The sequence below is a fragment of the Myotis yumanensis genome, unplaced genomic scaffold (genome assembly GCF_028538775.1).
Source record: "Myotis yumanensis isolate MYYU_CA2020_CCGP unplaced genomic scaffold, mMyoYum1.0.hap1 SCAF_6, whole genome shotgun sequence".
In the NCBI taxonomy this organism is placed as follows: domain Eukaryota; kingdom Metazoa; phylum Chordata; class Mammalia; order Chiroptera; family Vespertilionidae; genus Myotis; species Myotis yumanensis.
In genome coordinates, this window is record NW_027223757.1 from 6,318,773 (window position 1) to 6,331,390 (window position 12,618).

Below are 12,618 nucleotides of genomic sequence, written 5' to 3' on the forward strand. Positions count from 1 at the left end.
GACTTCCTCTTTGCCTCCCTTAACTCAGTGCATTTTCATGGTGCTTTTATCAATGGACTATTTCAATTCACCCGCAGCGGTGCACTACTCCCCACGTTACATCACCTCCTAGAAACTGAACTGACCAAAGGAACCAATTATACCTTGCAGTCCCTTCTCCCTGACTTGTCTCACTCCCCCTTTTATCTTGAAACTCAGACACCAGATTACACTCAGGCATACAGGACTCTAGATTCTAGAATCGTTCATGCGATCTACTCTCAAAAGATACCTGGTCTCCCTTAGCCAAAGAAGCACCTTGTTGCACTGAACTATGGCATCAATCAGTAATAATAAATACCAATAATAAAGGCTGAAGCTTTTTAAATTATTAGGGAATGACAGCAACACTACAGGGAAAGTTTTAACTGCTGCAGAGTCAATTCCGCAAACTTTCTCCAAGTGGCTGTTACACGTTTGGACCTGCACTCGACGCAGGATTCAGAGACGTGGTTCCTGCCCTGGAAATCTTATTGTTCATAAGCTCACACATAAAATAAACTCAAAGCCAGCATGTTCTTATTTTCTGGTAGGAATGAAAAACCAGAAGTGAAAGTGGAGGAAACGAGTTTCGTTACTGCAGCTTTTCAATCAAAGTGGTTTTTATTTCTATCATAAAATACTCACTGTACAGTGACTTTTTGAGTATTTTTGGAGAAGAAAAAATAAAGCTAAGAATCCACAAAGTATGATAGCATTTAGGAAACTTAGATACTAAACAGTGGGGCCTCTTTACTTGGTAGATTAAGAAATGGATGCCCAAGGAGTTTTAATGTCTTACCTATGGTCACAAAGGCATTGCCAACAAAGCCACATCAAGAAACCAGAGTTCCTAACTCCATGGCCATGAACTTTTACCGCTATACCCTCCAGCATCCATTCTGAATCTCTGGCCTCCTCCCACCCCTCACCTTGTCAGCTCTCTGCGGCTACCTATGAGTATATGTCCCCAACATGACATTTATCTCTGTGAATAAAGCTAAAACATATAAGATCTTGGAGATTACCCAAAGTAATCATTTCTTCCAACCCATTTTATGAAACAGAAAACTTGACCATAAAAAGGCTCAAGACTTGCCTGAAGACATAGAGTTATGCGTGGTAACCACAACACCAGAAGCTGGGTCTTCTGATCTACCCCTCCACCTGCCCTTGTTGCTCTGTGCCTTGGCCCCCTTGGCTTCCCTCACCTTGTCTGCATTGGTTATTGCTATCAGGATAATCCTCTGAAATACCCTCTCCCTCACGCCCCAACTTCCAGCCGCTCCAGGACTAACTATCACAGCAGAACTAAATCGGGCTTTCTCCCCCTGAAGCAATTTGTTTACTAGAGTAGAGATAGAGCCGAGGATGAATAGCTTACATCCTCCTTCCTGAGGAGCCAGACGAAGAAAACTAATCCATTCCATCTTATCAACATGGAAAAATCAGAGACCGTGCCCGATTGGACACCCCCGAAACCAAGTCTGTGATGTCTAAAACTTTCCAAAATGTACATGGAAGATTATTCATAAACATCCATAGAGACCATGTGAATGTCTTTGCAGATATCTCTCTAAATTTATCTAGAAAGAATTGTATTCTTGCTATTATTTCTGCATATATCCAGCCCAATTCTCAAAGCATTTTTTGGTTCATTTGAGCATAAGCGACCGAAGGACTTGTTCCCTAGGTCCCCTTCCCATCTTTTCCTTCACTCTGCCCATCATCACGGCCTCACCGACAGTGTAGGGGGACAAAGGGTCATTCTCTCTGCTACTCTGAACATGTTGCTGAGTGCTATTGAGGCAGAAAAGAATAGGAGGGTCAAATGGCTTTGTGTTGCCTGCATAAATCAAGCCTCTTTCAGGTAAACAAGAGGCTCTCAGGGGAAAAGCAGCGAAGGCTGATGTAGGTGAGAAGAGGGGCCATGCAAACACACCCAGAAATAAGTAAAAGAGAATTCACAACAACAAGAAAGATAACAGGAATAACAATAATGCTGAAGTGCTTGTGGCCTGTCAACAGGAAAGATGGAGCAGGACAGCAGGTAAGGGACTAGGGAGTGGTGAAGACAGGGAGTCCATCGGTGACAGTTCGCTGGACATTCTCCTGTTCCTAAGATATTAAGTAAGTTGTGCTGGGTTTAGTGAACCAGGGAGGGAATTTAGGGAAATGGTGAAATGGGTGGAGTTACAGTCCTGGGTCTCTGTGATCTAGATCTGTCTCCCAGCAACTCATACCCATTCTGGTTCTTAATTCTACACATGCAAAATTACACTAGACCTCCAAGAACCCTTAACATCCTGAAATGCAATGAATAAGTTTCTAATGTTTTGTAAAACAAGTGTCAGTACCTATGTCAGTGTTGGACAGGAAGAAGTGTGGTGACATGGTCAATGCTGGAGGGGGCATTGGGGTCCTAGAAAGAGCACAGCCCAGGGGGCCAGGCACATTGGGGTTCACCTCTTACTGTGCATCTTATGGCCTCTGTGCCCCTGGACCATGTGATCTTGCTGAGCCTTCATTTCCACTTTACTTCTGTAACATAGAGGCCGTACCATCTGTCCCTGGGGGCTTGTTTGGTATAAGACCTAGGACAGTGATGGTGAACCTATGACACGCGTGTCAGAGGTGACACGCGAACTCATTTTTTTGGTTGATTTTTCTTTGTTAAATGGCATTTAAATATATAAAATAAATATCAAAAATATAAGTCTTTGTTTTACTATGGTTCAAATATCAAAAAATCTCTATATGTGACACGGCACCAGAGTTAAGTTAGGGTTTTTCAAAATGCTGACACGCCGAGCTCAAAAGGTTCACCATCACTGACCTAGGAGAAGCCTTCAAAATTGTAAAGTTCCTATTTGTTTCCTTTTAGGGAAAGAAGACACCTTATGTTGTCCCCAACCCCTGAGACAGGGATAGCCTGCTGGTCAAATGAGCACCAATCATGCAGTTTATACTCAGAAAAGGCCAACAGGGGATGGGCTTTAGTAAAAACAGGAATGCTCACTGTTACAGTACTCACTGTTCCAGAGACCATCACCGTGGGAACTGTAACAGGGAGTTGAGGCTTTTGTTCTGACTCTGTAAACATGGATTGAAAATACTGAGAAACTAACTTCATGTTTTATTCCAGGTCACATTGGCTGTGCGTGCATGTGTGGAGGTATATGTGTGTGAGGGGTGGGGGGACTTCTTCAGGCAGACCCCCAAGTTGTGATGCATTTTGGCCCCCTAAATTACTATTTGAAATGTTTTTATTTAATTTCCCATGTCCGATGTTGGCTCAGTAATGTAGCTTTATAAGCTTTTGACTTTGGCTGAGTTTGAGAGCATTTATGACCCTATCATATGGAACATAAACATCAATCTGCTTTCTTATTTCTTTGCAAATTCAATTATTTCTAATTACATAAAGGCATCATTGATCAAGTGAGCATAAAAACCAATACAGAAGAGTTTAATCTCTTAAATAAGCTTGTAGACTTCAAGGAATAATTGAATGTTCTAGTATTTAATACAAGGAGACATCTTTGTTGTTGACAACTGGCCCAAAGTTAAAGGAAACTGTCTAAACCCCATAATGTAACATATTGATTTGGTTCAAATTGAAGGTATTTGGATTCAATTTTCATTTCCTTTTCCTCTCTCTCTCTCTCTGCAGGCTTGGAAATGGGTTTTAGGCCCTGTGGTCCTGTATGCATGTGAAAGACTAATTAGGTTCTGGCGATTTCACCAAGAAGTTGTCATTACAAAGGTATGCATGTAGCTTTATGTCGGAATAAAAGCCTGCATGTAGATGGAAATTTTTTATTAGCCCAAGTTTTTAATTTGCCATCTTTATTGCAGAACTGTCTGTAATTTAGAGGCTCATCTTCTGTGCTAATAATTGCTTGCCTCCTGCACATCCTTTCGTGTGACTAATTTAACCGAAGGCAGGGACCAGGGCTCCCGACTGGTGCACTGAATTCTGATAAAGGCTGTGGGGCAGCACACGAATTGGCTGTATTTCTCTCTATTTCAGTTTCTCTCCAGAGGGACTGAGCCTGCTTTATACTGGTCATGGCACCTTGAAGTATAATCACTTTCTTCACCACATTGAGGCACAGATTCTGCAAACACACAAATGATACGCATGTGTGTTCAAGCCCATATTCTCATTCCTACAATTACTGAACAAAAGATGGGGGAACAGTCACTCTCAGGTTCAGAGAGGGGGGTGCTGACCCATGGCTCACCAATGTCTACCTCGTGCTCGTGCAGGAGGAAGATATGAACAGACAGACCAGGAATACATGGTCTAGGACCGCGGTTGGCAAACTGCGGCTCACGAGCCACATGTGGCTCTTTGGCCCCTTGGATGTGGCTCTTCCTAAGCCTTAGGAGTACCCTAATTAAGTTAATAATAATGTACCTACCTATATAGTTTAAGTTTAAAAAACTTGGCTCTCAAAAGAAATTTCAATCGTTGTACTGTTGATATTTGGCTCTGTTGACTAATGAGTTTGCTGACCACTAGTCTAGGAGACTGAAAAAGTACCAAATACTCTGCCCCCAGTTTTTTAAACATCTAAGAGGAAAGTCTCTGCTAACCAAGCCCATACCACTTTGCTAATACAGTATTACCAGAATACTATATTCCTTTAACTGTCTTCATGAGAGCAGAAGCCTAGAAATTGCTCCATATTTCTGTTTTAAGCTGTTGCTACATTGCTATTTTCAAGCTAAGCACCAAAGCCTACAAGGCTGTATCAAACGCTAGACAGTAAATGTCTAGAAATCTACTAAAGCTGTTACTGGGGAGACAGTTTCGTGGCAGAATCAGAACGGATATCAGCAGGGAGAAGGGAAACAGAACTAGTGATTAAAATGATGTGAAATTCTCGTGTGTGTGGAAAAATATCGTCACAGAATCTGGACATGAGATTTTGTTCCCTTGTAACTCTTGCCGCAATAAAAGACCTGGGACCTGAAGAGATTTTTCAGAAAACCGATGGGAATCTAAAAAAGGGAAATCAGTTCCTTGCCTCTGATAAGCAGCAGGTTATAAATTTCTTAGAACCATGATAAGAGCTTTGCATGATGCTTCCTCTACTAAAACTCAGAGCGCAGGAAGGAGATAGACGACAGGTGACTCAAACAAAAGGAACCCTTTCAGAGTGAGTTTGAAGAGGGTTGCCCACTTACAAGGAAGACAGACCAGGGTTAATTCACAAAGGATTGAGAAGCGATTCAGATCCTTTAAAACAGAACCTACGTTTTTAAAACGTGGAGATAATTCTGTGACTACTTTAATAACTTGAAGCATAATGACGTGCAATACGTGATGTGCTAGTGTATATTCTCTTGGATCCAGTTAACTATGCTAAGAAAGCATGGCCATCTTAGACATAAAGTCACGTGCTGGACATCACATTGCACCTGGGTGCAGCTACCCAAGTTTCAGACATCACTGGGATGGAATTGAACTCCAATCTCACAGCATTTGCCAACCAAGACATAAACATGATGACAGAGATGCTTGGAGGCTCATTACAAATGCTACATGTAAACTATACTTCAAAAAAGCCAATTTAAAAATGTAAAAACCCTTGATGTGATGAAGGCTCTTCTTATTACTTGGCTTGAGTAGAAAGACCAACTCCCTTGTTCTACTGTAGGTGGTAAGCCATCCGTCTGGGGTCCTGGAACTTCACATGAAAAAGCGTCACTTCCACATGGCACCCGGGCAGTACATCTTGATACAGTGCCCGTCCATATCCTGGCTGGAGTGGCACCCCTTCACCCTCACCTCCGCGCCCCAGGAGGACTTCTTCAGTGTGCACATCCGGGCAGCGGGAGACTGGACCGCAGCTCTGTGTCGGGCCTTTGGAGCTGAGAGCCAGGCCCCGAAGGAGCCCTGGAGCCTGCCAAGGTTGGATCCCATTCCCTTTTTGTGTGTCAGGTGGAATATTTTTTAAAGGAAGGTATTTTAGTGCATCAACATGCCACCAAATTTAGCAATATCTGTATTGCTAAATCTAATATCTAGGTGGTAAGTTCGAGTCCATTTCTTAAATTTGAGGATCTATATAAAAACTACACTCATTAAGTTCTGGGGGAGTCAAGCATATGGATTTCCAACTGCACAGAGGCTGGTGCCTCTAACCCTGCATTGATCAAGAGTCAACTGTAATTTAGAAGATTTCCGACAGAAGCAAGTATATTTCTTTAAAAAAGAGAAATGTTCAACAAAGTCAGGTGATGATTCAGGAAGAAGGAGAATTTTGCTTTCCCAGATCCAAACCATCACGTGGTGGATTATCCGCAGCCTGTGGTGAGTAAGACAGCCCTGTGAACTTTTTGCTGTTAGGCTGAGGTCTTTATATTTGTGAAGTTTGGTCTTCCTAAGAAGCATGCTTCATGGTCAGAACTGATCTGCAGGCTCCAGACCCTGGAGAATAAGCTAACAATCCCAGATCGAGGCTCATAAAATGACACCATGATCTGACAGTCCAGTCATTCCTCCAGGACCTCAGGAGGTCTAATGCAAGCAAATGATTTCATTTTGCTACAAGGAAGGACCACAAACTGGGTGGCTTAAAACAATAGAAATATCATTCTCTCACAGTTCTAGAGACTACAGTCCAAAATCTAGGTGTCTGCAGTGCCATCCTCCCTCTGAAACCTGGAGAGGAGAATCCTTCCTTGTGTCGTGTCTTCCTAGCCCAGTGATGGCGAACCTATGACACGCGTGTCAGAGGTGACATGCGAACTCATTTTTTTGGTTGATTTTTCTTTGTTAAATGGCATTTAAATATATAAAATAAATATCAAAAATGTAAGTCTTTGTTTTACTATGATTGCAAATATCAAAAAAATTCTATATGTGACACGGCACCAGAGTTAAGTTAGGGTTTTTCAAAATGCTGACACGCCGAGCTCAAAAGGTTTGCCATCACTGCCCTAGCCTCTGGTGGGTTGACCAGTACTCCTTGCTTCCTTGGCTGCCTGCTGCAGCTTTCCAGTCTCTTCCTCTGTTATCACACAGTGTTCTTTCCTCCTTTGACTACATCTACGTGTTCCTATAACCTCTACTTATGCACACACACCAGTCATTGGAATAAGGGCCCACCCGACTGTCTGGCCTCGTCTTCACCTGATTAATTGCAGCTCCAGCAACCCTATTTCCAAATAAGGTCACATATCACCTGGGGTAGATGATGCAATCCAGAACATGACAGACTTCCCATGTAAATTACCACTCTTTGGCTCCTTTTAGAAAACAACGGCTTAATGTTGATTCCCACTCTTACTGCAGGATTACCAGATAAGCACACAAAGCCTGTGTGTAGGGCCCCAGATACACAGGGACACACACACACACACACACACACACACACAATGTTGAGAAAAACATTTTTTTAAAAATTGATAATATCAAGAGATTCTCTCTCCTGCCATCCTCGGAGGGTGGTGAACACTGTAAAGACACATCCAGAATGGAACTTCCTGGGGGCGGGATGTTGTCTGTTCTCTTCTGAATGGCCAGCACCTAGAACAGTTTCTGGCATATGGTGGGTGCAGAGTAAATATCTGATAAATGAATAAATAAGCCCCTGGACCCAAAATGGGTGCTTTCGCTCATTTAACTTAACAAGTATTTACAGGTGGCATAGCAGGCACTGGAATGAATTTCAAGCATAGAATCTAATCAGTGTATCGTCCCCTTCCCCGTTTCCCATGGGACACTGAGCTGTACCTGCACAGCACTGGACTTGGCTTCGTTTAATGAGTAGAAAGAGCCATAAGCTTTCCTTCCTAACATAGCACTAAAGAGTGGTACGATGCCACACCAGGCCAGAGCTCCAAGTCAGATGGTAACACCTGACTCTTCCATGAGGACCTTTTGTTTTACCATGGAAAAGAAGCCATGTAATAGGATTCTAAGATTCAGAATGCAAAATAAATGCTTAATAGGGATAAAAGCAGGCACACACACACACATACACACACCCCACTGGTCCCTCAGCAAGATCAATACCTTCATCCTATTTGCTAGCCTGGTCTCTGCTCTGGGCATACAGATATTCAGTCTATTAACCAACCTTTCCCTTCACAGACCAGCTAGCATTTCAGCCAATCCCCCAACAATGGCTCCGAACGTGTTTCTCAGAGGTCCATATGCTTTCTATCTGGGGAGGGCCTAACCGCCCCCCCCCCCACACACACGTACCCCCAGGGCCCCAGGCTCCTGGGCTCCACCTCCTGCTCCCTGGGGGCATCAGCCCTTCTTGTTTCCCTCACACAACAAACACACTCTCCCCACCTGGCTGCTGCCTCTCCTCCCACCTGGGATGCTCTTGCTCAGATCTGTGCTCCCTTCTTCCCTCAAGCCTCTGCTCAAATGGCTCCTAGTGAACCCTTTTCCCTCCTTGAGCCGATGCTTGGGGTCACTTTGCTTGTGACCACTACCGGACACACTAGACATCAGCTTATTTTGGGGGGTTTCTTTTAGTGTTTTTGTTCGTTTGTGGTTTTTATTAATCCTCCCCCAATGATATTTTTTCCATTAATTTTTAGAAGAGTGGAAGAGAGAGGAAAGACAGAGAGAAATATCGATGTGAGAGAAACACATTGGCTGGTTGCCTCCTGCACAAGTCCTGACCAGGGTCCAGTCTGGGGAGGAGCCTGTAACCGAGGTACATGACCTTGACCAGAATAGAACCCGGGATTCTTTTGTCTGCAGGCCGACGCTCTATCCACCGAGCAAAGCCAGCTAGGACGACATCTGCTTGTTTACATCTCCCTCCCCACACTAGAATGGACGTTCCATGAGTAAAGGCACCATATCTGTTTGGCTCACTTTGGTGCCCCCAGAGCTAGAAAAGGCCCTCACTCTTAGTTGCATCAATAAATACGTAGGGAATAAATAAAAACGTGTCGTCGTAAACAGTGCAGCTCCCTTTTATTTGTTCAATTCATCTGAACAAACATGTATGTGCCAGCACAAGTACTAGCAGTAAAACCAAAAAACCTAGAATTTGTTTATATCTTAACCCAGGAAGAACCAGCATTTTATTGGAGCTCCTCAAACGACTTTATCTCTCAAAGGTTTTTTGAATGAAATTAAACACGTTGGGGAGAGACCGTAGGTTTTCACTGCTTTTGGACCCAGAAAGAACTTAAATCCAGCCCAGGGAAACTGGCCAAGGAACCCAGAGCAGAAGCAAACCGAGGCCAAGAGCAGGGCCAAGAGCCTTTCTCTGAGCCCAGGAGAAAGGGGCAGCGCGTGAGCTCCTTTAGAAGACTTTCTCAGAGTTGATTATGGAGTTTTCTGCAGTTTGACCTGCCTCCCGGAGCCAGGGCTCCAGCCTCAGACAGCCTGGGTTCAAAGCCCAACTGTATGTGTGGTCCTAAACCGCTGAGCCTCAGTCTCCCCGTCTTAAAATGAAGATGATAATAGCAGCACCTGAGGCTTTGTTTAGGATTAAATGTGACAGTCCCATAAAGCCCTTAGCGTGATGCAAAAAAAAAAAAAAAGTTAGCTCCGAGTGGAAGGTGCTGGAGGGTGGGTGGGTGGGAGGTAATCAACCAAAGACCTTGAATGCATATATGCATAACCCATGGACACAGATAATAGGGTGGTGAAGGCCTGGGGTAGGGAGTGGGGGTGAGCTGGAGGGGGTTAATGGGGAAATAAAGGGACATATGTAATATTTTCAACAATAAAGATTTTGTTTCAAGTTAGCTATTATTATTAGCAAAATAAGGAAGGTCACTTACCACAGAGATGACAGCAAAGGGGTGATTAGATAAGGAGAAGCATACGGATGAATAAACGTCTCGAGTTCAGAGAGACAAGACTAGCCCAGCCAGCGTGGCTCAGCGGTTGAGCATCCACTTATGAACCAGGAGGTCAAGGTTCAATTCCGGGTCAGGGCACATGCCCAGGTTGCAGGCTCAATCCCCAGTGTGGGCGTGCAGGAGGCAACCAATCAATGATTCTCTCTCATCATTGATGTTAATATCTCTCCCTCTCCCTTCCTCTCTGAAATCAATAAAAAGATACAGTTTTAAAAATAAATTGGAAAAAAAAGAGGCGAGACTAGAGGTTGATGAGGTTAGTGGGGGGAGCTGTTAGCCATAAGCAACGGGGAACAGCCTATGTGGGTGCTAGAAAGGCAAACCGCCTTCAAGGCTGCGTTGTTAGAAATTCTCTGAATCCCAATCAAAGAGGAAGCAGCTGAGCGAACTTGATAAACAGGAATTTGAGCAGAGGAAGCCATCTCAGGATGGTGAGAGGTCTTGAGAAATGAGGACATTTTGGTCCAAAAAGAATAATTAAAGTGTCATGATAGCTACCGTCACGTATTTAAAGGCCTGAGATGCAGGAAAGAGAAAAGACCTGATGTGTGTGTGTCTCAAGAAGACAGGAGGGGCACGTTGTCAGAAGACACTTGCGTGAGACGTGGGAAAAAACCTCTCCTTAGAGCTGCCCCTGAATGGAGCCAGGTGCCCTGCAATTTACTCTCAGAAAATGCCAGCTGTCCGGGAGGTGGAAGGAGGGACGCCTATGTTAGCAGGGAAGAGGGGCTGACTATTTTTTTTCCTATCTCTTCCGACTTAGGCTCTCAATTCTAATTATGCAGAAATTTGTGTATTATCTATTTCTATGGATTATATGACACAGTTCTTCTTTGGATTTAATTGTTATCTTTTCAAATCAGTGTCATATAAATCCCCAATATGACTAATTATAAAAACAATTACCAATAAGACATGTTAATCCATGGACAGTTTCACCTTTTCTCTCTCAATTCCCCTTCTCTAATTATTTATGAAATAATCTGCAGTGGGCTGAGATACTAACCCTTTCCGGTTAGCGACCTTTTATTTTTATTCTTCCATTTCCATATATCCATATGTAATAAAGCCTTATTAATTAAGATTAACTTGGGGAGACTTCATTTGAATTATTAGGAGGTCTGGCAGGTGGAATATTTTTAAATAAACTCAATTGAACTTTCACGGCACATCCTAAGCCCAGTGGGCCAAACTGGGGTGCCTTCAACAGACACCCCTTAGGGAGTGGTTATGAATAGCTTAGAACCCTTTTAATTAGCATATCTTTGTTCATATGTAAATGTGTGCTTTTGGAATAGTTGACTTTTTTTTTAATACATTCTGCTGACTGAAATCTTTTAAACATTCCCTTTACAATTTATTCAACAAACTGTTAGTGAACAACTGCATGCAGGGGTGAGGCACTGGGGTGCAGCAGCAAGCAAAGGCTGACCCAAAACAATCATGCACACACACACCCAAAACAGGTGTAAAATTGCAACTGTGACGCGGGCTGCAGAGGAGGGTACATGGTGCTGTGAATTATATAAAGAGGGCTTCAACTAGTCTAAGGGGTCCATGAACCTTCCCCAGGGTAGTGATGATTGCGATGCGACTTAATGAAAGGGCAGCTATTAACCCAGGAAGGGGAGAACTTGGGGCAGAGTATTCCAAGTGATGACTTGGGTTATGATGTGCAAAGGGCCTGTGGCACCGTGGAGTACTGTTTGTTTTAGGAAATGACAGAACAGCCAGCGCGGAGAACTGGTTGTGAGAACTGGAGTGGAAGCCAGGGGCCAGCCTAGCCAGGACCATGTTAAAGACAATTACATTTATGCAGTGAATATGCTTTCTCCTTATCAAGACCCGTTTGCTCAGCAAGGACACACCGTGCCACCCTGGCCTATCGTTACAGAGGTTGGGTTTGCACAGTCTAAATAACGGGTGTTAGAAATTGCACGCAACTGACAAATGATCTCAAAATGTTTTGTTGATTTCAAACAAATGGCTTCCATTACGCTGACATTATATAAATAGATGGTACGAAGGTGTGAGACCAAATAAATAAAAACGGGGGAGAGAAACATATTAACGAAAGAACAGATAAATCTTGGAAACCACCCGGAGGCCCCGCGTTGTTGCTCTGGTGGCAGCGAGGAGAATAAAAGGAAAGAAAGGCTCCTGCCGCCCGGCTTCAGGATGCTTGGAGCCCAAACAAGTGTCACCTGGAAGAAGAGCACACGGTGGAAGAGGCCTGAGCTCCAACCTGGGAGTCCGGGCATTGCCCCTCCCTGAAGGACACCTGGGCCGACTGTCTGGCCCCCCTCCCCCCCACCCCTCCCATGTGGCAGCCCCTATGCTCACGCTGAGCCCCAGCTCCAGCAGGGCCAGCAGCACAGAGACCCTCCCCGCACACACTGGCAAGCACAGCCCCTGGGAGCACTGGGTGGGGAGGCCGGGCCCTGAGCGCGGGGCTCTGACCACGCGGACGCTCTGCTTGCAGGCTGGCGGTGGACGGGCCCTTCGGGGCCGCACTGACCGACGTGTTCCGCTACCCGGTGAGCGTGTGCGTGGCGGCGGGGATCGGGGTCACCCCTTTCGCCGCGGTCCTGAAGTCTCTGTGGTACCGATGTTGTGAGCCGCAACCCCCGCTGGCGCTGAGCAAGGTAGGGAAGCAAGCACGTCTCACCCTCCCGCGGAGTCAAAGGCTCCGTCCGGGTATCTATCATCTGCCGATTCTCGGGGAGGATTTTAATGAACTCGGAG

The 12,618-nt window shown here is 44.6% G+C and overlaps 1 protein-coding gene across 1 annotated transcript in view; it reads left to right on the forward strand.

The window, feature by feature from the left end:
* The window catches only part of NOX3 (NADPH oxidase 3), a 53,647-nt gene that overhangs the window by 19,164 nt on the left and 21,865 nt on the right, over positions 1-12,618 (forward strand). Inside the window, exons 8-10 of the mRNA XM_070419179.1 lie at positions 3,692-3,784; positions 5,688-5,941; positions 12,356-12,518. Of these exons, the coding sequence (XP_070275280.1) occupies positions 3,692-3,784; positions 5,688-5,941; positions 12,356-12,518 (510 nt within the window). The remainder of the gene's footprint in view (positions 1-3,691; positions 3,785-5,687; positions 5,942-12,355; positions 12,519-12,618) is intronic.